General features: G+C 40.2%; 1 protein-coding gene across 2 annotated transcripts; it reads left to right on the forward strand.

Annotated features, from left to right (window-relative positions):
- The first annotated feature begins 6,870 nt into the window (after positions 1–6,870).
- LOC137033992 (PH and SEC7 domain-containing protein 4) lies at positions 6,871–23,847 on the forward strand. Of its 2 annotated transcripts, XM_067406534.1 has the most exons (14): positions 6,874–7,196; positions 7,768–8,324; positions 10,375–10,459; positions 10,816–11,767; positions 11,852–11,932; positions 12,031–12,202; positions 12,329–12,418; positions 12,517–12,560; positions 12,639–12,811; positions 15,028–15,098; positions 15,238–15,383; positions 15,461–15,605; positions 19,298–19,444; positions 22,118–23,847. In XM_067406534.1, exons 2-14 carry the CDS (start codon positions 7,917–7,919, stop codon positions 22,400–22,402), a joined length of 2,799 nt encoding a protein of 932 aa, XP_067262635.1. In that variant the 5' UTR covers positions 6,874–7,196; positions 7,768–7,916; the 3' UTR covers positions 22,403–23,847. The 2 variants fall into 2 exon arrangements, with proteins under 2 accessions (XP_067262636.1, XP_067262635.1); XM_067406535.1 differs by lacking the exons at positions 12,517–12,560; positions 12,639–12,811; positions 15,028–15,098; ... (2 more) ...; positions 19,298–19,444; positions 22,118–23,847 and having other exon boundaries at positions 6,871–7,196; positions 12,329–12,424.
- Positions 23,848–25,086: the final 1,239 nt, after the last annotated feature.

Here is a 25,086-nt window from a genome sequence, read left to right on the forward strand (position 1 = left end):
GGTGCGTCCCACTTCGCGTACTTGTGCACTTTTCTATTAGGGCTGCACGATATATCGCATGAGATTGTCACGCGCATTTCGTCAGTAAAGCCGGTTCCCTGCTTTCAAATGGAGCGGCATTTAATAGACAGAGCCGTAGATCACTGATAAGCCAATCAATATCGCGTTCATTATCGAAGGCGATTCATCTGCAATATGAACACGATATTTGGTGGCTTATCAGTGATCTACGGCTCTGTCTATTAAATGCCGCTCCATTTGAAAGTAGGTGATGGCGAAGTAGTGCAGTAGTGCGTTCACACTGAAAATTCCTAAAAGAAAAAGTGCACTTTAAATACCCGGATGATGCACTAAAATTTAGTGAACGCACTACTCGCACTATTTACTTAAAAACGTAATAGAATAGTGCATAAGTAGAATTGGGACGCACCTATAGACCTTATGTAGCCCCGCCCCTTTTCAGCGTTGCGCTCGTTGTCTTTTGACTTCCGGTTTGTATTTCCACTGCGATATTACATTTATGAATTAACTGCTCGTTTTAAAATCTTCCCGGTCTACTGACATTTGACATCTGCTTTAAACATAACAATGCTCATGATAACTTTCATTAACATTACAACAAGTAAATCCACTTAACCAACTAATTATTCTTTGACAGCGATGCCATAGAAATGTACAGAGCTACCGCAAAACGGAAGTTCAAAGACAATTTTATAAAGATGGCGGCGCGCTTGTTTCTCTGGTAAATTATCGGTGCGTTCCAAACGGGATATATCGCCCTCCGAAGGTCACTTCGGAGTGAAAATAATCATGGCCGCCATATTGAAGGGTCGTTCCAAACCGAAGTGCTCAAAACTGGCCACTTCAAAGGGCCCTTCGGAATGAAGGATTTAGAAGGGAACAACTGATGGACACTTCGGGCCCCCATGATCCTTTGCACAGGGAAGTCTGACATCACAGAATGGGTACAGGAGGCTCAGAGATCGATTTTAACTAAGGTATGTATAATATTTTTATGTACTACTGGAGTTAGATTTGGTACAAAATCATTATGGTCAAAACGGCATTGCACTTCAACAAAAAAAACTTTACAGCTCCCTTTATCAGTCTATTCAAATGTTTAAAATACATATATACAATATAGCCTACATACCATAAACCTAAAATAAATAAATAAATAAACTAACGTAGGGCTGGACAATAATTCAATATCAATATATATCGCGATATAATTTTATTCGATAACGGTGATATGATTTTTAAACACATTTCCGGTATTTCGATATATACATTACAACATTTCTCACTTACTTGAGGCGCAGCCGTTAGAAAGAGCAGAACGCGATTGGCCATTGGCGTGATGACGTACACCACAGAGACACGCAGCCATCAGCCAGTGCTCAGTGTTAATATGGTTTGTTTAAAATAGCAACATGGAAAACAGACAGACAGAGTTCAGATAATGTATGTTTCAGTCGATGGATGCGCAAAACGTTACAACAACGATAATCAAAAAGCGTGGACAAAACAGTCACTCTTTGTAAACTGTTAACAGCTAGTGCCGTATGCTCTAATGCTCTTAAACCTTCAAGAACAAGACGCGTAAGAGAACTCGCACGCGCTGTGAGAAGATTTGTGTGCGCTCATCCGACGCGCGCACACGCTTATTTCAGTCAGCGCGCAAATACTGACTTCTCTTTCAAGTCTTGCGCTTCGGCGGAAAAATTCATACAAAAATTAAGTCAACATGTCCGTCTTGGCGAGTATCCTAGCAAACATAGTCGGTTATGTCTTAAGTAAACGTATAACAGTCGAGAAAGACATCGCATGTGTAACAGTATATGTACTGGATCGTGCATGTCTTAAAGGGAAAAAAATATTCCTGCTGCCTGTTTTTAATGTTAAATCAAACAACAAATAACAAAGAAATCACTCACTGCTCTTGACTGAATAGTTTTTGTAACTTCAATAATGATTCATCTTTATTTATTTTATACAGTAAAGATAATATGCAGTGATATTTTATATTTGATTACTTTATCCATTCTGTACCTGAAAACCTGAAAAGCACTGTTTATTTTATTTGAATATTTGCTTTATTGTTCTTATTTTTGATCTACTTATTTGCTTGTAGTTTGATCGTTTGTTCTTATTTTCTTTATTTTTATTTGACAGTAGTCTTATTTTTAGGGTCACAGTTTCGGTACGGTTCGGAACTGTACCAAAACCGTGACCCTAAAACCGTGATACGAACCGAACCATGAGCAATTTGAACCATTGCACCCCTAGTGTCATCAACACTCAACAATGTTCCTGCCCCAGCAATGTGTTTTTGTTGTTTCTCACTGTTTTTTTTTCTTCTGTTTTTACTGTTCACAATCTTTATCTTGGCTGAAGCACTTTTGTTTTAATCTATATTAAGGATAATAAAATCAGCCTACATTATAGTTTAATGTTAAAGATATTAATATTACAAAAGTGAGTGAGTCTTATGTTTATTTTTTATGTTTGTATGAAGGCTACGTACAAATAAAAGCTGAACATAAATTTATTTGTACTGTTTTTATTTCTTAAATATTATATAGTTTTATAGGAAGAGATTTCATAGATTTGGCAAATTCATTTTTCAGACGTTGTGGCCGTTCTTGGCAATTTTTTTGGGCGCTATTACATAGTTCATATCGATATCGGAATTATATCGTATCGACCGAAATTAAGAATTATATCGTGATATAAATTTTGGCCATATCGTCCAGCCCTAAACTAACGTTAAATAAAGGGTGCAGCTTGCACAATCTACTCCTCCTTGATTGTCTCGTTTTTTGGAAGTGCGTTCCAAAAAAAGTGTTCTCTAATAAGGCGTTATTATGAGCCACGTAAGGCCAGTGTTGTTGGTTTTTGTCGTGTGCCGTCTGAAAGGGAGGCAAATGGGCACTCTGGTGTTGACCCGTCGGCATGAAAATGACAATTCGGGTACTGTCTTACAACTGCCGTGGCCTGCGCCTGGGACAGAGTGCAGGGGATAAAGCTCGACGTTCTGTGGTGGACAGTTTGCTCGCCGAATGTGACATTTTATGTTTGCAAGAGACTTTTATTGCTAAACAAGATTTAGAGAAACTGAACACTCTTAATGAAAACTTTCTTGGAGTGGGAGAGTCAACGACTGATCTTAGCAAGGCTATAGTCAGAGGCAGAATCCCAGGTGGAGTGGCTGTGCTCTGGGATAAAAAGCTTGATGCTGTGATAAAACCGATCAGGCTTGATGTTGACTGGTGTATTGGTATACAATATACTTATAAATGTAATAATTTTGTCATTTTAAATGTTTATACTCCATATGAGTCTAGTGAGAATGAGGTTGAATATTTAAATAGACTGGCTTTTATAAATGCTTTCATTCAAGACAATAGCATCTGCAGTGTATATGTTGTTGGGGATATGAATGCTGATATCAATGACAGTAACTCATTATTTGCTAAGCATCTGATCTGCTTCAGTGAAGATAATAACTTCACTCTATCAAGTAGAGTACTGTTGCCTGCAGACAGTTATACATACATAAGTGAAGCCTGGCACTCAACATCATGGCTTGACCATTGTCTTAGTACAGCTGATGGGCATGCAGCCATAGAGAATATGGGTATTAAGTATGGGGTCACAACAACAGATCATATACCTTTGGCCCTCACAATTAACATTGAAGAATTACCATCTACAGTCAGCAATGACAGTGCTACCAGTGGTAATGTGAGTACTAAATTAGACTGGTCAACTCTTTCTGAAGAGGATCTTTTGGCTTATTATACTAATACAGACCATTATCTAAGTAATGTTTATCTGCCTAGAGAAGCTATTATGTGTAAGGATGTCAACTGTCAGATTGAGGAGCACAAGAGTAATCTATGTGTCATGTATGATGATGTAGTGGCTGCTCTGTTGGAGGGTGGTAAACCTCTTCAGAAACACAGGAGAAACAGGGCCTATAATATTAGACCAGGATGGAATGAGCATGTAGCACCATATCACACTGAAGCTCGGGAGGCTTACAAGCTTTGGGCCATGGCTGGGAAACCTAGGCAGGGCCCTGAGCTTGAGAATAAAAAGCTTGCCAATGCCAGATATAAGTATGCTGTTCGTTTTATATCTAGAAATGAGCAAGCCATGAGGGCTGACTCTATGGCCAGTAAAATGATGAGCAACAATATTACTGACTTTTGGAAGGAGGTGAGGTCTCTCAATAACTGTAAATCTTCCCTTCCTTGTACTGTTGAAGGAGTCTCTGGAGAAGATAATGTTGTTGAAATATGGAGGCAGCACTATAGCTCCCTTTTTAATTGTTTAAAACATGATCCATATGTGGAGGACTCTGCTATTAGTAATGAATCAATAAGTATTCTGACACATGAGGTACTTGGTGCCATATGGAAATTACCTAACAATAAAGCATGTGGTATGGATTCAATAACTGCAGAGCATCTGAAAAATGCCAGTCTTAGGCTTGTTTCCCTCTTAGCAATCAACTTTACTGGTTTGTTGATCCATGGCATACTTCCAGATTCAATGTTATCTATTCTGCTTGTCCCAGTTATTAAGGACAGAGCTGGAAAAGTTGGCTGCCTGGATAATTATAGACCTATAGCATTGGCCAGTATTTTATCCAAGGTAATGGAAAGAATCCTCCTTGATAGAGTGAGTGGGTATATCTCTTCCCTGGATAATCAGTTTGGATTTAAGCCAAACCATGGCACAGACATGTGTATTTATGCTCTCAAGGAAATGGTGAATTTGTATAAGTCAAAAAATTCCACTATTCTCATGTGTTTTATTGATGCCTCCAAAGCATTTGATCGAGTGAATCATAAACAGCTTTTTATTAAGCTAAAACAAAGGGGAGTCCCTGGGTATATTGTGAGGGTTCTTGCCTATTGGTATGCCCACCAGCAGATGCATATCAAATGGGGGTAGTATATCTGCCCCCTTTAGAGTATCCAATGGTGTTAGGCAGGGAGGTATCTTGTCCCCTCTTTTATTTAACTTATATATGGATGAACTGTCAAGGAGACTTAATGAATGTAATACTGGCTGTATGATTGGTGGCATGCTGGTGAATCATCTTATGTATGCAGATGACCTTGTTACTTTTAGTCCGAGTAGTGCTGGGCAGCAGGAGCTTCTTAATATATGCTCTGATTATGGGGTGGAATTTGATATAAAATACAATTCCAGCAAAAGTGCTGTTTTAATATGCAGAACGAAACAGGATAAATTGCTTAATTTTCCTGTGTTCATGCTAGCCAATAATTGCCTTGAGGTCTGTAAAAAGATTAAATACCTTGGTCATTGTATTGCAGATGTTATGAATGATGATGATGACATATACAGACAGTGTTATAAGTTATATGCACAGGCAAACACCATAGCACGTAAGTTTAGTTACTGTTCTACTCGAGTTAAAGTGGCTCTGTTTAAAGCTTACTGTACACCACTCTATACAGCCCATCTGTGGTCTTCTTACAAAAAATCTAGCATGCAGAAGCTACACGTTGCCTACAATGATGCAATGAGAATTTTACTCAAGGTTCCCAGAGGAGGGAGTGCTAGTCAGATGTTTGTATCTGTAGGAGTAATCACACTGAAAGCACTTTTAAGAAATTTGATGTTTAAATTTATGCAACGTCTGGATGAGTCTACTAACAGTATCATGGTGGCACTCTCAAATCCCTTAGTGAGTTGCTACAGGTACACATCCAGACTGAGAGTGCATTGGCTGAAATGTCTGTATGTATTTTAATTATTGTATTTGTTTTTTACTGTTTGTTTGTTTTTGATCTGTCCTGTCTTGTGTGGCTTTTGGACATGAGTCTGGCAAATAAAAAAAAATTGAAATTGAATTGTTTTTTTGACCCCTACACCCCTTCGAAGCTCTCACTCCGGAGGGTAAACCCTTTGAAGGGATTAGGGCATAGGGATGAGCCCTTCCGAATGGAACGCAGGGAAGGTCTATAGTGTATAGTGGGCATTTGGGACGCAACTTGACTTTGAACCAATTCAGTAGAATGGCATTTAAATAGAGCCAAACTGTGATAAAAAAATGTTTTTAATTATGAATTATATAGGCCCTACTACTGATATGTTTGGGATTAAAAAATATGCTGGTGAAAGAGAATCGTGACGGACTGGCCATCAGGTGTCCGACAGGTAACCGGTTTTACCTGCTGACTGAGGAATGAACGCCGTCAGGTGGGCGGGGCGCTCAGGTGTCAGGTGTGTTTCCGCTTTTGCCATCAGCCAATCATACGATCGCTTTCCTGTAGAGGCGCATCGGTTTTTAATTCGTAATATTTTCACAGATTTCGAGCAGAACTGAGCCGGTGAGTGAATGAGTTTTCCAGTGCTGAATAAGGGTGTTTGTTTTGTATTGACTCGTGTGTCATTAACCCGAATCTGTGCATGAGAAAAAAATGCTGCTGGACTCGTTTGCGGAGGATTTTGCACATGGATTTAATTATCTTCTTTATAATGATCTGTGAGCGTTTCGAGAAGGTGAAAAGAAAACACTTAATGCACCATTTCCTTCAGGTTTCTGTAATGTCTTAGACTGTTCATTTAAATGCTATCGCCTGAAAACATTGTGCTTTTTTAACTATCTACTTTTAAAATAAATGTGCTTTTCTAACTTAAGTATGAATGTCGTGGATAGTGTTTAAAGTGTTATTGTTTAAACACAGTCTGACCTTCACAGATGATCAGATATGAAGATTAAACTGTGTCATGATGTCACTGGAAGAAAGATGATAATCTGGCATTTTCATGTTCATGATCTCTACAGCACAGGAAGTGTGAGGTGATGTGAGGAGCAGCAGGAAGTGATGTGCTGATGATCTATCTATCACTGTTAAAGGGTCAGTTCATGTTTCATCAGTCTGTCAGGCTTTGAGTCTTTATCTGTGTTAAAGATGATTATAGTGATTCTGAATGGCAAGAAAACATACTGTTCTCTGTTTAACAGTGTCTGTCTTTATCTCACCCTTAACACTCTCTCTCTCTCTCACTCGCTCTGTGTCAGAGGAGGTTGTTTGTGGTCAGGAAGTGCAAATGTGTCTCAGTGCTGCTTGAGCAAAAGTCATTGCAGAGCACATCCGCCCTGTGTGTCTTTTAAAAGAGTTGAGTGGGCTTTACTGAGGGACACGGCTGAGGTGAGCTTCATTCTCTACTTTTGTTTGAAACAATCATCACATTTGATTTTATAAATCATGTCACTGATTGTGTGCTGCTTGTTAGGACAACGTGAACATGCAACCAGGCATAAGGCTTATGGGGGACTTCATGAGTGACACGTAAAAATGAATTCATTGCTCATTTCTGTGGGTGGATTTGACAAACTGTTTTCAACTCTGCAAACACTGTCGTTTGGACATATATATCATGAGAAATTTATAATTAGGAAATAACCCTGTCCTTATCTTACACGGCTCCACATATACTCGTTGCAGTGTGCCGTTTATATTTTGTTTTGTGTAAATGCTGAACTCAAGCAGCTGGTCTACAGATCTTCCATTAAAATAGCAGAAATGTAAGATTCGGCGGTCTCGCGCACATGGCTCTAAATTGTGGTGGTTTTGTGGTGTCAATGCAGGATGAATATGACGGATAATGAAATGTTTTCATTAGACTGAAGTGAACATTTGCATACTCTAAATGTTTGATCGCATGTTGAATGGAGTGGTCATGATATAGATGTCATTTGTTTTCTCAAATCTCTTTCAGGCTCTTTGAGATTGCTGGATGAAAGTTTTGTTCTGCGTGGGAGGAAACGGTGTCGATCTCAAAATGGATGCCCTGCTCATCAAGGAGGAAAAAGACTGAACCTAAGCCTTTCCTAAAATCCTCATGATGCTGATCTAAATGAGAAGACGATGGAGGATATTGTAGACTATCAGGAATCTGAGCCTTACTTGGAGGCCAAGCAGTACATCGAGAGGATAAAGCAGGAGAACGAAAAAAGCCTTGGGATTGAGGGCGTCCCAATGAAGAGCGTTGGTCTGGACGTGTCAGATCATGGGGTCTCTCTGACCGTGTACCCCGTCACCATACCCTGTTCTCCTCTATCATATGCCACTGTGCAGTGGGACGCCCCCAAGACCCCAGCAGAACCGCCGGCTCCTGGATCGGACCATGAACTAGACTCCATTGATGAACCAGGGTTTGACTGGACATTGAATCTACCATCTGAAGACCTCAATTACATCACAAATCAGGACGACGTTGTTGATTTGCTACCTGAAGCCGAGTCGCAAGCAGACGTCAGACTTGCATCTTCCCAGGTATGTAAGCCAAACAGCGGAAGGGCTTTGTGGTTTCTCTGGTTGACATGTTCTCGTATCAGTAACCGGTGACCTGCTTTCATAAAGGGCACCTATTATGCAAAATGCTCTTTTACATGGCATTTGGACATAAATGTGTGTTGGCAGTGTGTGAACACAGCCACCCTACTATGATAAGTATCTACCACTCCTTTTTAATCCCATTAAACCAAAGCAGACAATTTAGACATGTGTTTTGACTCTTGAGCAGTGTGACATCACACTGCTCAGGCCCCGCCCACAGCTGCTGACTGACAGTCCTGCATTACCATAGTTTCCACCCTCAGCTTGAGCAGCTGTAGCGTCAACAATTGCCTTGTCCAAATACCCACACTTGTGGTCTTAGCCACTTGAGAGCTTGTGCACGTGACAGGAAGTAAGTGCTCAAGACTGTCAAGACTGTCCCATGTCTTAAAAATGCCCAAGTGCAGTGCTAAACCCACTATCTTGAATACCACTTATGAGCAGTATTTTAGGCTAAGCATATCCCATCATGCATTATGTTCAGGAACTCGCATGCTCCGAAATCACGAGATGTCAAGGAAAACAAAAATTATATAATACATATAATTTGGTATAAAATATAATGTTGTGTATTTTATTGATGCAAAGATGAGTGGGCTATGTGTATTTTGTACAACATTTGCTTTTTATCACTCAAAAAAGCACCACAATTTTAAAATAGTGTCTGTTAGTTGCATAGCGACCACTGAACAGACATTTAGAAGTGTATTTTAAAATGCAGAGCATTGAAAATAATAATTAAAAAAATGCTTGAATTTTTTGCAAGACTATAAGTGTGTCCCATTGGGCAATCAAAAGTTCTACACTCACTTGCGGCCTTCACGCCCACTTGAACACTTAAGGCTAAATACAGGAAATACGTCATGTAAGTAAATGAGTGGTCAAGTGCAAAGACTGCAAGTGTGGGTATTTAGAGGCTAATGTCTCATAAGCAATCCTAGGTGTTCTGTTTTTGAATGCAAGACTGAACATAATACTCTTCATTTTCTCACAACATCTGAGCCACTGAGGATGCAGTGGATTAGTTATATTTTTGAAGATAATGCACCCCAAAATCTACCTAAATTCGTATATGACTGCGCAAATCATTTCACTCCAGACTGCTTTGTGAACGAGGGGCAATACAAGGCTTTGCTAAAAAGTTGGTACTCAAGGAAGGTAGTAAATGTCACACTGTTTATTTTTTATGAATATGAATATTTTATGAATGCGGCTAAAGCTATTGTTGTCTTAAAGACCAGATGTCTGTCGTCTATTTTAAACTTTGTTTATATACTTTATAATAACACGTTTGTAAAGAGCAGTGAAAAAGTTGATTGTCTTGAAAAATGGTGTACGTTTTCTGTAAAGACAAGACATTAAAAATGCTTGTTTACAAAGGCCAGCACATTTATCCACTAACCATTCAGAAACGTCTAAAAGTTGTAATTTCTTCCTGAGTCTCTCCATCAGTGTCGACTCCGGTTTGAACAATGTAAGGCTGAACTCCGTTACTGACAATCCTCATTTTGGCTAAGTGAGATTCTCCAGCTTTGTTGTTGTTGAGCAACCGAAGTGTGAGCTGTTTAAGCTCCACCCTCTTTTGGAAAGGGGGCCGGGAGCAGCAGCTCATTTGCATTTAAAGAGACACACACAAAAACGGCGTGTTTTTGCTCACACCCAAATAGGGGCAAATTTCACAAGCTTTAATAAATGATCTGTGGGGGATTTTGAGCTGAAACTTCACTGACACATTCTGGGGACACCAGAGACTTATATTACATCTTGTGAAAAGGGGCATAATAGGTGTCCTTTAATACTGTTTATGTGCACTTTACAATGTGGTTTACAAACAAAAAGATTCACATTTTTAGTTCACCATTTAGACCTGGAAAAACCTAAAGTGGAGCTTGTATGAATGAATTCAGAGTGAGCTGGTTTAGATTTGACCAAAAGACACTGAATGTTTGAGTGAAGTGAATCTGTTCTGATGTTTTTCCGCTGACAGGCATGTGATGCACAGAAATCAGATACACAAACACAAATGGCACCTTCACATGAGGAGTCCTCCACATCTTTTGCAGATATTGAAGGTAATGTCATTTTTTGAGGTGATGTGATTTTGATAATAGAAGTTCTTTAAATCATGGGTGTGGCTGTAATTGTGTGAGAGTTGTGAAATGGCCATGTGTTTGTCAGCTGTAAATGTTGAACTGTTTGCAAACTCGGCTGATTTGGCTTCCTCTTCACATGTCTAGTTGCATAACCTTTAAAATGTGGCCGCCTACACATCAGTTTTCCATCAGCCTTTACAATCCTAGAGGTTTGGACTTGTTGTTCTTGGTGTTGTTGTTTTTTTTTCCTTAGAAAGCCACAATCCTCCGAGAACACTGATTTTTTTTTTCTGAAATCTGTCATGGAAGTATTTATCTGTGCTGTTTTCCATCAGATTCCAGAGGCGATGTGACTGAAGATGATTTTGAACCTGATGGCGCTCAGATCTTTATGGACACAAGAGACTCAGAGATTCAGCCAGTTCAAGAGAGACCACAGTCGCAAGAAGAGGAGGAACCCGGCATGTTATTCCTTCCCAAAATAATGTTCAAGCATGAGGAAAGCACAGATTCAGGAAGTGAAGAGCAAACACAAGAGTGGACTGAGACCGAAGCGAACGGAGAATCAGCGGATGCAAGAACCAACATTCAGGATCAGATTCAAGAATCTGACGAAGTGGAAAAAGAAGAGTCAAGTCCTACAGAGGTACAGTCTGATCAGTCACAGGACACCTTCATTACAAGCCGAACAGAACCAGCAGAGCAACTGTCGGACCTCACCAACGGTTCGGTGGGACTCGAGGAAGCAATACTGACACAAGAGCAAGACAAGATGAGCACATCCATTACAGCGACAGAGATGAGCCAGAATAATGACAGTCAGGACTTAGACCTCTCAGAGCAGGTCAACAAACAAGACCAAGAAAAATGTATAGAAGAGTTGGTAAATTCAGAGCAAAAGGCTGAACCTGAAAATGGGCTGCCAGAAGAAGCACAAGAGCCTGAACTGGGAGAGCCAGATGAGAGCGAATCCTCGGAGCAGATCCAATGTTCAGATGAGCAGAAACCCTGCGATCAGACGCCACAATCAGAGATGGAGCCACCAGAGTGTCCAGACCCGTCCAGTGACCTGAAACATGTGGCGGACGAGGAACAACACGAACAGGATATGACATCAGTGCACCGTATGACAGAGGAGGTGCCTGTTCCGGACACAAACCCCGCGGGTCCCTGCATTAACGGCAGTGCTGAGATGGTGAACAGGGGCGAGGCTCAACGCTTGGCTGAGAGGCTCTACAGATTGGATGGTTTTCAGCGTACAGATGTGGTCAGGCATCTGGACAAAGAGTAAGTCTTTACTTGGTATTGATGATGTGTAATGCAACTATTGTGTTTCCAACAAATATTCTTATTTGCCTTTTCTTTTGATAGCAACGACTTCAGTCGTGCTGTTGGGGAAGAGTACCTCAAATTCTTTGACTTCACCAGACAAAGTCTGGAGCAAGCACTCCGGTAGGCTTCTCGTTTCCAATATATCTGAGCACACGATCAAGTGATGCATCTCCATCAAGAGATTGCTCAGGTGTTTTTGGGCTCTTTCTGAATCTTAGGTCATTTCTGAAGGAGGTGGTTTTGACCGGTGAGACTCAGGAGCGCGAGAGAGTCCTGCAGCGCTTCTCCTCTCGTTTCCAGCAGTGTAATCCTGACACATTCTCCTCAGCGGGATCGGTGCTAACGCTCACATGCGCCATAATGCTGCTTAACTCAGACCTGCATGGACAGGTGAGTCTCACATAACTGTTACAATCATAGAAAAAGGGGTAGTTAAGACCCTAAACGTTTGAACGAGGAGTCCAGGTGTGACGTCACTTGATCTTTGTAAGAGTAATACTTTACTTGTGTCATCAGAATGTCGGGAAGCCCATGTCCTTGGCTGAATTTGTGTCAAATCTGGAGGGGATGAATGGAGGCGAGAATTTCAGCAAGGACTGTCTGAAGGTGTGATTGCCAAATCATCTTTGTCCCGAGTTGTTCACGTTTTGAAGCTACACTGCCGTGGTGGTCAGTAGTAATTCTCTTTCTTCTGTCTCTGTCAGAGTCTCTACAGCTCCATCAAGGCCGATCCGCTTCAGTGGGCCGTGTGAGTAAACCAACCTGCAGTGCTGAACTGACTTCAAGTGTTGATCTGCTGTTTTACCTGATTTATCCCTGTTCCTAGAGAGGATGAGGTTCTGGCTAAATCCATGATGCTCGAGCAGGATCAAGACCAGGAAGGACATCTACGCTCAAAGAGTAACCCCTTCCAGGATCTCCCTCACGACACCAAGGCCACTGTGTTCCAGAAAGGCTTTTTAAAACGCAAAGCGCATGCAGACATTGATGGCAAACGCAGTGAGTCACAGTGTGGACTAAACCAAGTCTCAAGTTACATATGCAGTAGTTTGTCTTAAAGAGGCCATGTTCACCAGACAACATTTAGATGCATTTCTTCCAAGAGCGTAGTTTTATTTGTGGGGACATTTACTTTGACTTCTCAGGTAATGTCAGTGTTATTTATTTACAATGATGGCTACATATGAGTATATTTTAATTTTTTGATCAAAATTATTGCTAGGGACAATTCAGTAGTCACCGGATATTGTTAAGGACATGTCCCTAGCATCCCTACTAAATGTTACCTCTTAATTTCTTTGCTTCAGTAGTGTAACTGATTAATATTCAACAAATATAAAGAATAATTAACTATAAACTTTTATTCCGCAAAACTATCAGTCCTCAGAAAAAACGGACTCGGCATACTAACAGCATTAAGCGTTCCACTTTATGCTCCGTCTTGCGCTAGGGCTGGGCAGTATATTTATTTTGTACAATATATCAATATTTTTATACGATATGGAATGAGGCAATACCGTTTATTGATGTACAGTAGCTAGTTTAATACGAGCGCATCTGAAAAATAGCGGAGAAAAAAAATACATAATACAATTTGTCCTAAACATGAGACATGCATAATATTAAGGGCTTTAAAATAACTAGTTAAGAAAGTATAGTTTAAAGCTTGCCTCGTCAAATGCTCTGACAGATTCACGTGAGATACTAATGCGTTTGTGATGTGGTGTTTTCCTCAGTGCATAACTTGCATTTCACAGGTATATTCTCCATCTGTAAATGTTGGAAAGTCATGCAAATATTTACATTTTGCGGTCAGGAGTGGACGAGCCTTCTGCTAGCGAATCTCCGCTAAACTTCATAGACTTCCGTGAACGAGCGCCGTCGCGCGCATGCGCGCCATAATTCTGACTAAAATATACAATTTGCTAAAATATTTGTTGTTGAACAATAAATGTGCCATATGTAGAATTTTAAACCTACAAGTAAGTGTATTTTTTTTTATTATTATAGCTATAACTGTAATGGGGTAATCAAAATAACCTCTCTTTTTTCAGTTTTAGTTTAGTGAATTTAACTTATGCTTTAAAATGCATTATTTTTATTTTTAGATTGTAATGTTAAAATTTTAGAATGTAATGTAATCACTTTCCCGCCGGAACACGCCCTCCTCGGACGCACTGAGTGGCAAGTACCTGCTGCATGAATGGATTTAATAGGGAAAACAAACAATTATCAGTTTAAGTTAAAGGCAGATGGACTTGATAGTGTTCCTTACAACTTACCAAAGAGCAAGTGATCCGTGGACGTTGACATGTGGCCAGGATTCGTGTTTAATGACATTTTTATGTGCATGATTTTGACGCCAGGAAATACCTTAAGCAAATTTGCCCGTGAATGCTTTATATAAATGCAATATAGGTTGTTCTAAATCTGGGTGATCACTTATATCATTGTTCACTGACTGGAGTCCAGTTATTTCTGTGAATTGCACCGATCCATTTGCTTCCCTTTTCTGTAGTTTTCGGCAGCCTGTAAAAATAGGCTATCTCTGGTTTCTTGTCAAAGCTATTTGTACAGTCATTCTCACAGCTCTTTCCCATTTTAGAGGTGTTTTGTGTGGTTTTTGTGACATTCAAGCTGGAAACCAATGCTGCCACTCAGTTTTTTTGCTACTAAGTGAGCTGACCACAGCGACTCCTGCTGACGGTGACATCACGTGCATACCCTCAATATTTGTTTTAATAGTAAAGTCAAGTCACTTTTATTTATATAGCGCTTTTTACAGTGCAGATTGTGTCAAAGCAGCTTTACAGTGATAACTGGTATATCATTTCGCTCTTAAAGAAAATAGTGTCAATGCAGGCAGATCAAAACACTGTTGAAGATCAAATGTCAAGTGCCCCCAACTAAGCAAGCCAAAGGCGACAGCAGCAAGAAACCCAAACTCAAACAGGTAACATCAGGTGGCAAACAGGTGTTAAACCAGGCTTAGTTGGCAGAAATAGCCTTCAATATGAACGGGCGTGGACGGGCGAAGTATACTTTGGGCTTAACCATGCGTACTTTGTACAAAAAAGTAAAGTTTGGGCTTTTCGCCCTCTTCAAGAAGACAAATAAACTAGTATTGAAAGTCTAGTCAATGAGTTGACCATCTTGACCCACCCTAGAGTGCTGGACAGACAACATTTAACATGCTGATTTGAACTGATTTGCAGCTCCGTGGGGGAAACGAAGCTGGAAGACATTCTATGCCATGCTGAAGGGAATGGTGCTTTACCTACAGAAGGTCTGTTGCCAGATACTGATGTTATGAATGTACTGCATGTATTAGAGTGCTTTGTCTGCTTTATATATAACCTTGCCAAAGCATCAATACAAATAACGGTGAACGTGGGCATTGGTGAGCAGTGTCTCTGTCTGTCCAGGATGATTATGTGAAGGACTGCCAGAGCTCAGAGGAAGTGGTCAGCGTTCATCACTCTCTGGCAGAGCGAGCTCTGAATTACACCAAACGGCCGCACGTGTTTCGCTTGCAGACGGCCGACTGGAGGGTCTTCCTCTTCGAGGCTGCGTGAGTTTGTGTGCAAATTCTCTTTCAACCAGAATCATGTGACATTCACATCTGAGTGATCATCTTGTGTCCTTCAGATCCACGGAGCAGATGAACTCATGGATCGGGCGGATAAACCTGGTGTCTGCGCTGTACTCCTCGCCACCTTTTCCTGCTGCTGTCGGCTCTCAGAGGAAGTTCTGTCGGCCCATCCTGCCCGCGTCGCAGTCAAACCTTGTGCTGGTAACCGTCTTGTTTATCTGCTTCTCTGTCCGAGGCTAACGAGGCCCATCAGTCAGCAGGTGTGGGTGGACACAGTCACTTTATATGATGAAAAACTTCATTAAAAATATCTTCATTAAAATATGCTTCCGCTTTCTGTATTCTTCAAAAAGCTTACGCTGTATGTCCTAAGCCGTCCCTATTCAACTTATGGAAAAAAACGAAACTGGCGCCGCGTTTGTTCCGTAAGTAGAATAGGGAAGGCGTAGGACATACGGCGTAAGCTTTTTGAAGAATGCAGAAAGCAGAAGCACGTGCAAGGCGATCATTTGTGTTTATAAAGCATATACAGTTGTGTTTTTTTCAAAAATGAGTGATGGTTTCTCTAGATAAGACTCTTATTCCTCGTCTGGTATCGTTTAAAGCCATTTGAAGCTGCACTGAAACTAATTTTGACCTTCAAACGTTTGGGCTCCAGTGAAGTCCACTATAAGGAGAATAATCCTGGAATGTTTTCCTCAAAAACCTACATTTCTTTTCGACTGAAGAAAGAAAGACATGAACATCTTGGATGACATGGGGGAGAGTAAATTATCAGGAAAATTTTATTTAAAAGTGGACTAATCCTTTAAGGCCCGTTCACTCTAAAAACAATAACTACATTAGTGTCCACGCCACCAAGGACAGTAAAATTGTTTATTTTAAGCGAGCTGCAGTTGCATTCTGTGAATGTTCGGTGAACATAACTCTAAAGTTGGGTGATTTTGATTGGCTGTAGATGCTGCGCGCTGTTGTTGGTTCGAGTCAGAGTCCTGCACACAGGCGGGTTGATCCGCTAATATTTGATGTAACGGTGGAATTAATATTTTCATGTCGGGAGCGGTGCGGGTGCGGGCCAGACTCGTGGGAGGCACGGGCGGACTGCGGGTCCAATAGTAAAGACTATTTCAACTCAATTCGGTGCATTTGACAGCTGCTTTCAAATTGTCCCGTGCTTCACGCTTTCTGAAGAGACAGGCTTCTAATTACAGCGTGATTTGCCGCGCTGAGCATTGTAGCCAATCGCGCTACATCTGCCTGTCCCAAATGGTCATTGTCCCAAATGACTTTCGGTCTTGTGGACTTAAATTGCGCATACTCGCCGAGTCTACGAGTCCGTAGGCATTTTAACTCTCTGAAGTGTGCTCAGCAGCGCCCCCTTTGTACCCTTGAAGCAGTCTTCCGCGAAGCCCGCATAGATGCAGGCTCCGCACACTTGAACTACCCAGGAATCCTTGCGAAATGCCAATAAGACAACGGATGGGAGGAGATTTCGCTCAAGAGGAATTGATGACATGGCTGAGAAGAAAATATTTAAGTGTAGGTATCATTACAGTTTTTATGACCTAGGTGTACATTTTGTTACCTACAGTTTATACAAACATTATGGTCATCGACCAGTGGTTGATATCTCAAACATAATAATAGCACGTTGAATAACACGATCGCATTATGATTCATTAAATAAATAGAACCGAATGTCAGGGCTTTACTGAGTCATAAACCTAGTATTTATATTTAAACCTGTAAATTAATCTGAAACTCACGCACGTTTATTATGTGTTAAAATTGTAAATGGAACATTATGTATTATTACATCTGTATACATTATTTAAATAAGCATGTATATATTGTCTAATGCCCAGGTAACATAAGCAAAAGCAGGCTGTGTAGTTGACATGGAGATAATATTTTGCAAAAGAAAAGAAACCTGTTTTTGATGCTAAATATTATCCCCGAACCTGCAGCTCCTGTCAAAAAACAACCAGACCGTTATTTCCAGCGTGACGATCAAGTCTGTCCCAAAAATACCTCTCAATGCGCACTCGCACCAGGGGCCCTGTAGGTCTGCACTTCATGACGTCACCAAAGTGTGGACTCTGAGGAAGTCCACAAGTCTGGAGTGTGCCATTTGGGACAGGGCCATTGAAGGAAGCGCGCTTGATGTATTTAATATATTCACAATTAAAATAAAAGTTTTAGCCTATTTTTGCTGCTACAAAGAGGACCAGCAGCCAGGTTAAACACTGCTGAGTTTCAAAAGAGACAATCGCGTTTAAATGAGTATGCTAAAATATTTTTAAATACGCTAAAACGTTATTTGTTCTATTATTTTACTTGTTTTGTTTAATGCAATTTTTAATTAACTGCATCGACTCATGTTGGTTTTATTGCATGTGTTACGCTACATAAAATTATTTTTGTCTACCTCATTTAAAGGATTAGTCCACTTTTAAATAAACTTTTCCTGATAATTTACTCACCCCCATGTCATCCAAGATGTCCATGTCTTTCTTTCTTCAGTCGAAAAGAAATTAAAGTTTTTGATGAAAACATTCCAGGATTTTTTTCCATAAAGTAGACTTAAATGGGCACCAAACAGTTGAAGGTCAAAATTAGTTCCACTGCAGCTTCTACACAATCCCAGATGAGAAATAAGGGTCTTATCTAGTGAAACCATCACTCATTTTCTGAAAAAAAAATTGAAAATTATATAAGTTTTAACCATAAATGCTCATCTTGAACTAGCTCTTCTTCTTCTTCTCTATTAGAATTCCATCAGTGTAGACACTGCTAAGCGTATTACTGCCCTCCTCAGGTCAAAGTTTGAACAAATTTTTATATGCAATATGCTAGTTCAATAGTATATAACAATTAGTTCAAACTTTGACCTGTGGAGGGCAGTAATACACTCAAAAAGGTACTTTTGGATAGTTCTTGTCAATGAACCAGAGGTTATTTTATGGTGAAACTGGCTTATGTTCTCTACAGATTTAAGTGCTGCATGGTCTTCATTATTTTCATTTTAAATAAAATGCTAGTTTTTGTTATCATTTTCTTTCTATCAGCCAATAATTCTGAAAGAAAATGCTTTAAGAACACATATCAGTGGCTGAGAGCCTACTCGCTAAAGTAAAAAACAACTTTCGCGGGTTGACAGATAAACCACACGCTCTTATACCAGTGTTGTTGTTAATGTTCTAGCTATTTCAGTGTACAGTTTGCTTTATTAATTCTGTGCAAAGTGTACAGTTAAAGTAAACTTCATCATTCAGCTGAGTTGTGCACATTTAGACACTTCATGTCTTGTTCTATCCATGCAATAAATGCACATCCTTAAAATAAGGGATTTATTTTATTTTTATATTATTTTTTTATGCGATACTGCTGGGCTATGGACTATGACCCATTTCAGGTGCAATGCAGCCAAAATTACAATTTAAAATCAATCTATAGAAATGTACCTTCATATTATGAGAATGCTACTTTCTACAATCTTAACACCATGATGGCAAGATTAGGTTCTTTCATTTTAAAAAACAAGAATTGAAAAATAATCGAAAACAGAAGGAGGAATCGATTCTTGGAATCCACACAAATCGATTACAGAACCAGGACTCAGTTACTAAAATTTAGGAATCGAACAGCTCTCTGTAAATTAAGGACTCAAGTTCAACTGTGACACCCACACGTCTCTTTCACATTAATGTTTATTTCTGACCGCAGAGAAAGCTCTTCACCTCTCAAGTGTGATACCAGCTTCCTTGTTCATTCATTTCTTTGGTTTCACTAAAGTGAGAAAGTCATTAAACACTTCAAGCATCTCGTTTAGCATGTCGATCAGTGTATTTGTCACCACTGCATTATTTTCATGACACTGTATGTTTCATCAGGAAAAACAGCTGCAGTCGCATGCGGCCATGTTACATAGCTTCCAGCAGGATCTGACTGCGCTCCAGCAGGAGGCGTCAGAGAGCAGGAAGACCAAAGCCAGGGAGCTGGAGGAGATGCGGCAGAGAGAGGAGTACCTGCAGTACGAGGTGCGTCTGTCAGGCTCTCAAAACACCGTCACAAACTTACAAACGCTCAAGATGAGCATCAAAACAACTTGAATTGCTGAGAAGTTTGGTGAGATAAAAAAAACTAAATATATGGGATGATACTCATCCAATACATCTTAAAACATTCTGCACCTTAAGTAAATGTATCTCTTTTTAAAGGGAAAAAAATTTTCTTTTGTGGGTGAACTCTCCCTTATTTTGCTCAAAAACAAGATACTGATCAAAAAAAAAATTAAAGGTGCCCTAGAATCAAAAATTGAATTTATTAGTTAAATAACAAGAGTTCAGTACATGGAAATGACATACAGTGAGTCTCAAACTCCATTGTTTCCTCCTTCTTATGTAAATCTCATTTGTTTAAAAGACCTCCGAAGAACAGGCGAATCTCAACATAACACCGACTGTTACGTAACAGTCGGGGTGTACGCCCCTAATATTTGCATATGCCAGCCCATGTTCCCAACATTATAAAAGTCATTACACAAGGGCAGAACGTCTGGATGTGTGCACAGCTGAATCATCAGACTAGGTAAGCAAGCAAGAACAATAGCGAAAAATGGCAGATGGAGCAATAATAACTGACATGATCCATGATATCATGATATTTTTAGTGAAATTTGTAAACCGTCTTTCTAAATGTTTCGTTAGCATGTTGCTAATGTACTGTTAAATGTGGTTAAAGTTACCATCGTTTATTACTGTATTAACGGAGACAAGAGCCGTCGCTATTTTCATTTTTAAACACTTGCAGTCTGTATAATGCATAAACACAACTTCATTCTTTATAAATCTCTCCAACAGTGTAGCATTAGCCGTTAGCCACGGAGCACAGCCTCAAATTCACTCAGAATAAAACTTTTAGCATCAAAAAAAATACTTTACTCACATAATTCGAAGCATGCATGACGAACACTTTGTAAAGATCCATTTTGAGGGTTATGTTAGCTGTGTGAACTTTGTTTATGCACTGTATTATAGTCTAGAGTTCAGGGGCAGGGAACGCGATGATTTAAAGGGCCTGAATCGGCGCATATTTAATGATGCCCCAAAATAGGCAGTTAAAAAAATTAATTAAAAAAACCTATGAGGTATTTTGAGCTGAAACTTCAGACACATTCAGGGGACACCTTAGACTTATATTACATCTTTTGAAAGAACTTTCTTGGGCACCTTTAACAGTGTAATGCCTTGGTTTGGCCATGGTCATTAAACCACTACCCAATTTTTTAATTTGAACCAAGGATATTTATTTCTCAAAATAGTTAACACGCATACACACTCAAAACGGTTTTGCAACATACGATTGAGAAACACCGTCTAATCGGCACAGCAGACATTTACAGTCTGTATTAGTCTTATAGTTGTTCGTTCTGTTGAAAGCAGCAGCATCACATGTCTGGACACTCTATGCAAATGGAATTGCAGATAATAAAAAGAGCGTTGTAAGTTCCTTTTATGGTCATTTCAGGTAAGTCCCGTGTATACACCAATCAGGCATAACATTATGAACACCTTCCTAATATTGTGTTGGTCCCCGTTTTGATGCCAAAACAGCCCTGACCCGTTGAGGCATGGGTTCCTCTAGACCCCTGAAGGTGTGCTGTGGTATCTGACACCAAGATGTTAGCAGCAGATCCTTTAAGTCCTGTAAGTTGTGAGGTGGAGCCTCCATGGATCGGACTTGTTTGTTCAGCACATCCCACAGATGCTCGATTGGATTGAGATCTGGGGAATTTGGAGGCCAAGTCAACACCTCAAACTCGTTGTTGTGCTCCTCAAACCATTCCTGAACCATTTTTGCTTTGTGGCAGGAGCATTATCCTGCTGAAAGAGGCCACAGCCACCAGGGAATACCGTTTCCATGAAAGGGTGTACATGGTCTGCAACAATGCTTAGGTAGGTGGTACGTGTCAAAGTAACATCCACATGGATAGCAAGGTTTCACAGCAGAACACTTTCGGCGGTGGACAGGGGTCAGCATGGGCACCCTGACTGATCTGCAGCTCCATACACAACAAACTGATGCACTGTGTATTCTGACACCTTTCTATCAGAACCAGCATTAACTTCTTGAGCAATTTGAGCTACAGGAGCTTGTCTGTTGGATCGGACCACACGGGCCAGCCTTCGCTCCCCACCTTGGCCGTCCATGACCCTGTCTCCGGTTCACCACAGTTCCTTCCTTGGACCTCTTTTGATGGTCCACTGCAGACTGGGAACACCCCACAAGAGCTGCAGTTTTGGAGATGCTCTGATCCAGTCATCTAGCCATCACAATTTGGTCCTTATCAAACTCGCTCAAATCCTTACGCTTGCCCATTTGTCCTGCTTCTAACACATCAAAGTTGAAACTCATCAACTTTGAGGACAAAATGTTCACTTGCTGCATAATATATCCACCCACTAACAGGTGTCGTGATGAAGAGATGATCAGTGTTATTCACTTCACCTGTCAGTGCTCATAATGTTATGTCTGATCGGTGTATACGCCATCTTTTGCTACCTGTGATGTTTGTCCCAGATCTGGCGTATGCACAGTTTTGTCAAATTTTTGATGTTTAGAGAATTTTTTTCACACTGTGAGTTTAAATCCACTGTAAAAGATGTGAGTAAATGTGGCTGTTTCATATTGTTGTCTTCTTCTTTTCACAGAAGTCTCGTTATGAGGTCTATCTTAAAGTTCTGGAGGCCTGGGAGACGCTGCAGACGTCCGATTCATCAGTCGGAGACAGACTGAATGTGTTCGATGAGGGATTGTGGAGAGGAGAGATGGACGAGGAGCAGGATGAGGCTGATGCCGGGATGAAGCGATCGCACTCCAGTCCGTCTCTGGAGTTAGAAACGCTTCCTCAGCCTGTAGTGAAAGTGCGACGCAACATCTCAGAGAGACGCACCTATCGAAAGATCGTAGTTCCACGGCGGAACAAGGAGATTTGAACAAAAAAAAAAAATTAACTGTTACACACAAACTGTCATGCTTGAAGCACTTGAATCCTTTAAAGTTTTACATCATTTAATATATTTTTAAAGTCTGTCCGGTCCAAGGTAAAAGAAAAGAAAAAAAAAAAGCAACAACTGTAGTCTTTTTAAATATAAAGAATTTTTGCACAAACCTCTTATTAATTGACCCTCTTCATACTGTCCACAAGAGGGAGATGTTGCTCAAGATGTTTAAATGAAGGACAATAGTTTTTACCTCATTCCTAACCATCACATGTCAATAAGAGTTTTTGAGAGGTCAGCTTAATGTGTCGTCAACACAACCATAGTAAACAGTGTGAAGAAGGGATACGGTGTGTGTTCAGTGCTGTCGCTCAGGAATACACTTGTTCCAGCCACATTTCCTGTTTGAAATCATGGTGATAAAGAGACCTCTGATAGAGCCACTGCTGAATGGCTCTTGTGTATTGAGTGTTTGTGAATTTCTCATATCCTTTCATTTAAACAAGAACCCGTCATTAAGCGCAGATGCTGAGGATGTGTTTGATGGATTGTGCCTCCAGGCTCTGGATGCTCAGGATGTGTCGGCTTGATAAAGATCTGAAAAGCCAATATCAGATAAATGCCGCCTGTTGACACGTAAACAGATTGTGAGGAAAAACAATCAAACTGTCAGTGAGTCAGAAAATGACTGAACGCCACATGGATAGACCCAGATTTGTGCTCTTATATCGCAACGCAAGTACTGATGTGTGATCCTGAATATGGTTAGACAAAATATTTTGTAATTAAGCAACTTATATAGAATAAGTTGAAGAGAATTATGTTCAAGAAACCAACAATGAACATACATTACACATTAGGGCCATAGCCATTGTGGGGGACAAGTCCTCCCAATAATTGGAAATGGCCAAATTGTCCCCCCCCCCCGATATTTGATATTTCTTAATGCTGCTCTCCATAATGCATCACTTTGTTTGTTTGTTGGATGACTGACAGTTTAAAAAGTTAAATTTTTAAGCTGGTCTGCCTCAGCGTTCTAACAGCACTCATCAATGTCAAAATGACAGCCAATCAGATCAAAGAAGGCGGGGCTTAATGTTCACTGAAGATTGTGAATTCCAATGCAACACTTTTAGTTTTTACAGTGGCGTGTGTGGTAAAATATAGCTAAACATTGGATATTTGACAAATGTTTTACAATGGATATGTTTAACAACCTACAGTAACATACAGTGATGCAAACTACTCAACTTTTTTATGGAATTTCTCCATTTTGAATTGAAAACATGCTATAATTTCAGACAAGAGACGTTTTATGCATTTTTGACATATTAGACATACCAACAAGAGTGAACATGTGCATATTTTTAAATAAAATATTATTTGCCAAGAGTTTAAATGGACTACTTCACAACTACCTTTTACTGTTGTTATTTCTTTTTTTAAATTCCCTTAAATCCCCTTTAATCCTTCAAAGAGGACCTTTTCACAAGATGTAATATAAGTCTCTGGTGTCTTCAGAATGTGTGTGTGAAGTTTCAGCTCAAAATCCGCCACAGATCATGTATTATAGCTTGTAAAATTTGCCCCTATTTGGGTGTGAGCATAAACATGCCGTTTTTGTGTGTGTCCCTTTATATGCAAATGAACTGCTGCTCAGAGGGTGGAGCTTTAACACTTCGTGCCAGTATTGCCAAGTCCGCAGTTTTCCTGTGGAATTGGGCTATTTTTACACTAGCCGCAGGTTGTTTTTCATGTCCGCGGGTTGAAGCGACCCCAAATAACATGATATTTAGCCACTGCAATGCGAATTTTACCAGGGGAAACCTGACAAAAATGCGGATTTTACTCCCCGGAACACGATTTTTCTTGTGGGACCCCCCCGAAACACGATTGGGCTAGTTTTGGGCTAATTTTGAATAGCAATTGGGCGGGTTTTGTTGTGAAAACCTGGCAACCCTGCCTCGCGCTTCGGTTGCTCAACAACAACAAAGCTGGAGAATCTCACGCAGCCAAAATGAGGATTGTCAGTGACGGTGTTCAGCCTTACATTGTTCAAACCGGAGTCGACACTGATGGAGAGACTCAGGAAGAAGTTACAACTTTTAGACGTTTCTGAATGGTTAGTGGATAAATTGATGTAGTTGCTGTGGAGTTGATTCAACTCATCCACTAGCATGTGCCGTCATGTTCATCTTTTGTGTTGAATTGACCCTCGTTTGTGAAGCAGTCCGGTGTAAAATGACGGCATGACAACAACACTCTACTACAACAACTCTTCCTCTTCTCTAAAGCAGCCCAACATGGCCCCACCCCCTTTGTTGAGTGTTCTCAGGGGGTGGGGTTTATGTAAATTTTAGGGTTTAGTGATGTCACTAACCCAGGAAGAAGCTCATTGTAGTCTCTACCAGCCGTTTGTTGTAGTCCTTAAACAGAATTCTGTAATAGAAAATATCTCCCTTTGCTTTGAACTTTGAGTGTCGTAACTTTGCAGACGTTTTTATGCTGAAACAGCAACATTACACGCTAACTAAAGTTAAAAAAGTGAAATCATAATCAGCCACCCCTTTAATTTATTAATTTCTTTAAATAAAAATAAACCCACCCCCCAAAAAAGTCCCCCCTAATGTTCACACAGAAATACTGAAGAAATGAAGCACTTTTTGTAGCGTCCACAC

This window comes from Chanodichthys erythropterus, chromosome 13 (genome assembly GCF_024489055.1).
Source record: "Chanodichthys erythropterus isolate Z2021 chromosome 13, ASM2448905v1, whole genome shotgun sequence".
NCBI classification, from domain to species: Eukaryota; Metazoa; Chordata; class Actinopteri; order Cypriniformes; family Xenocyprididae; genus Chanodichthys; species Chanodichthys erythropterus.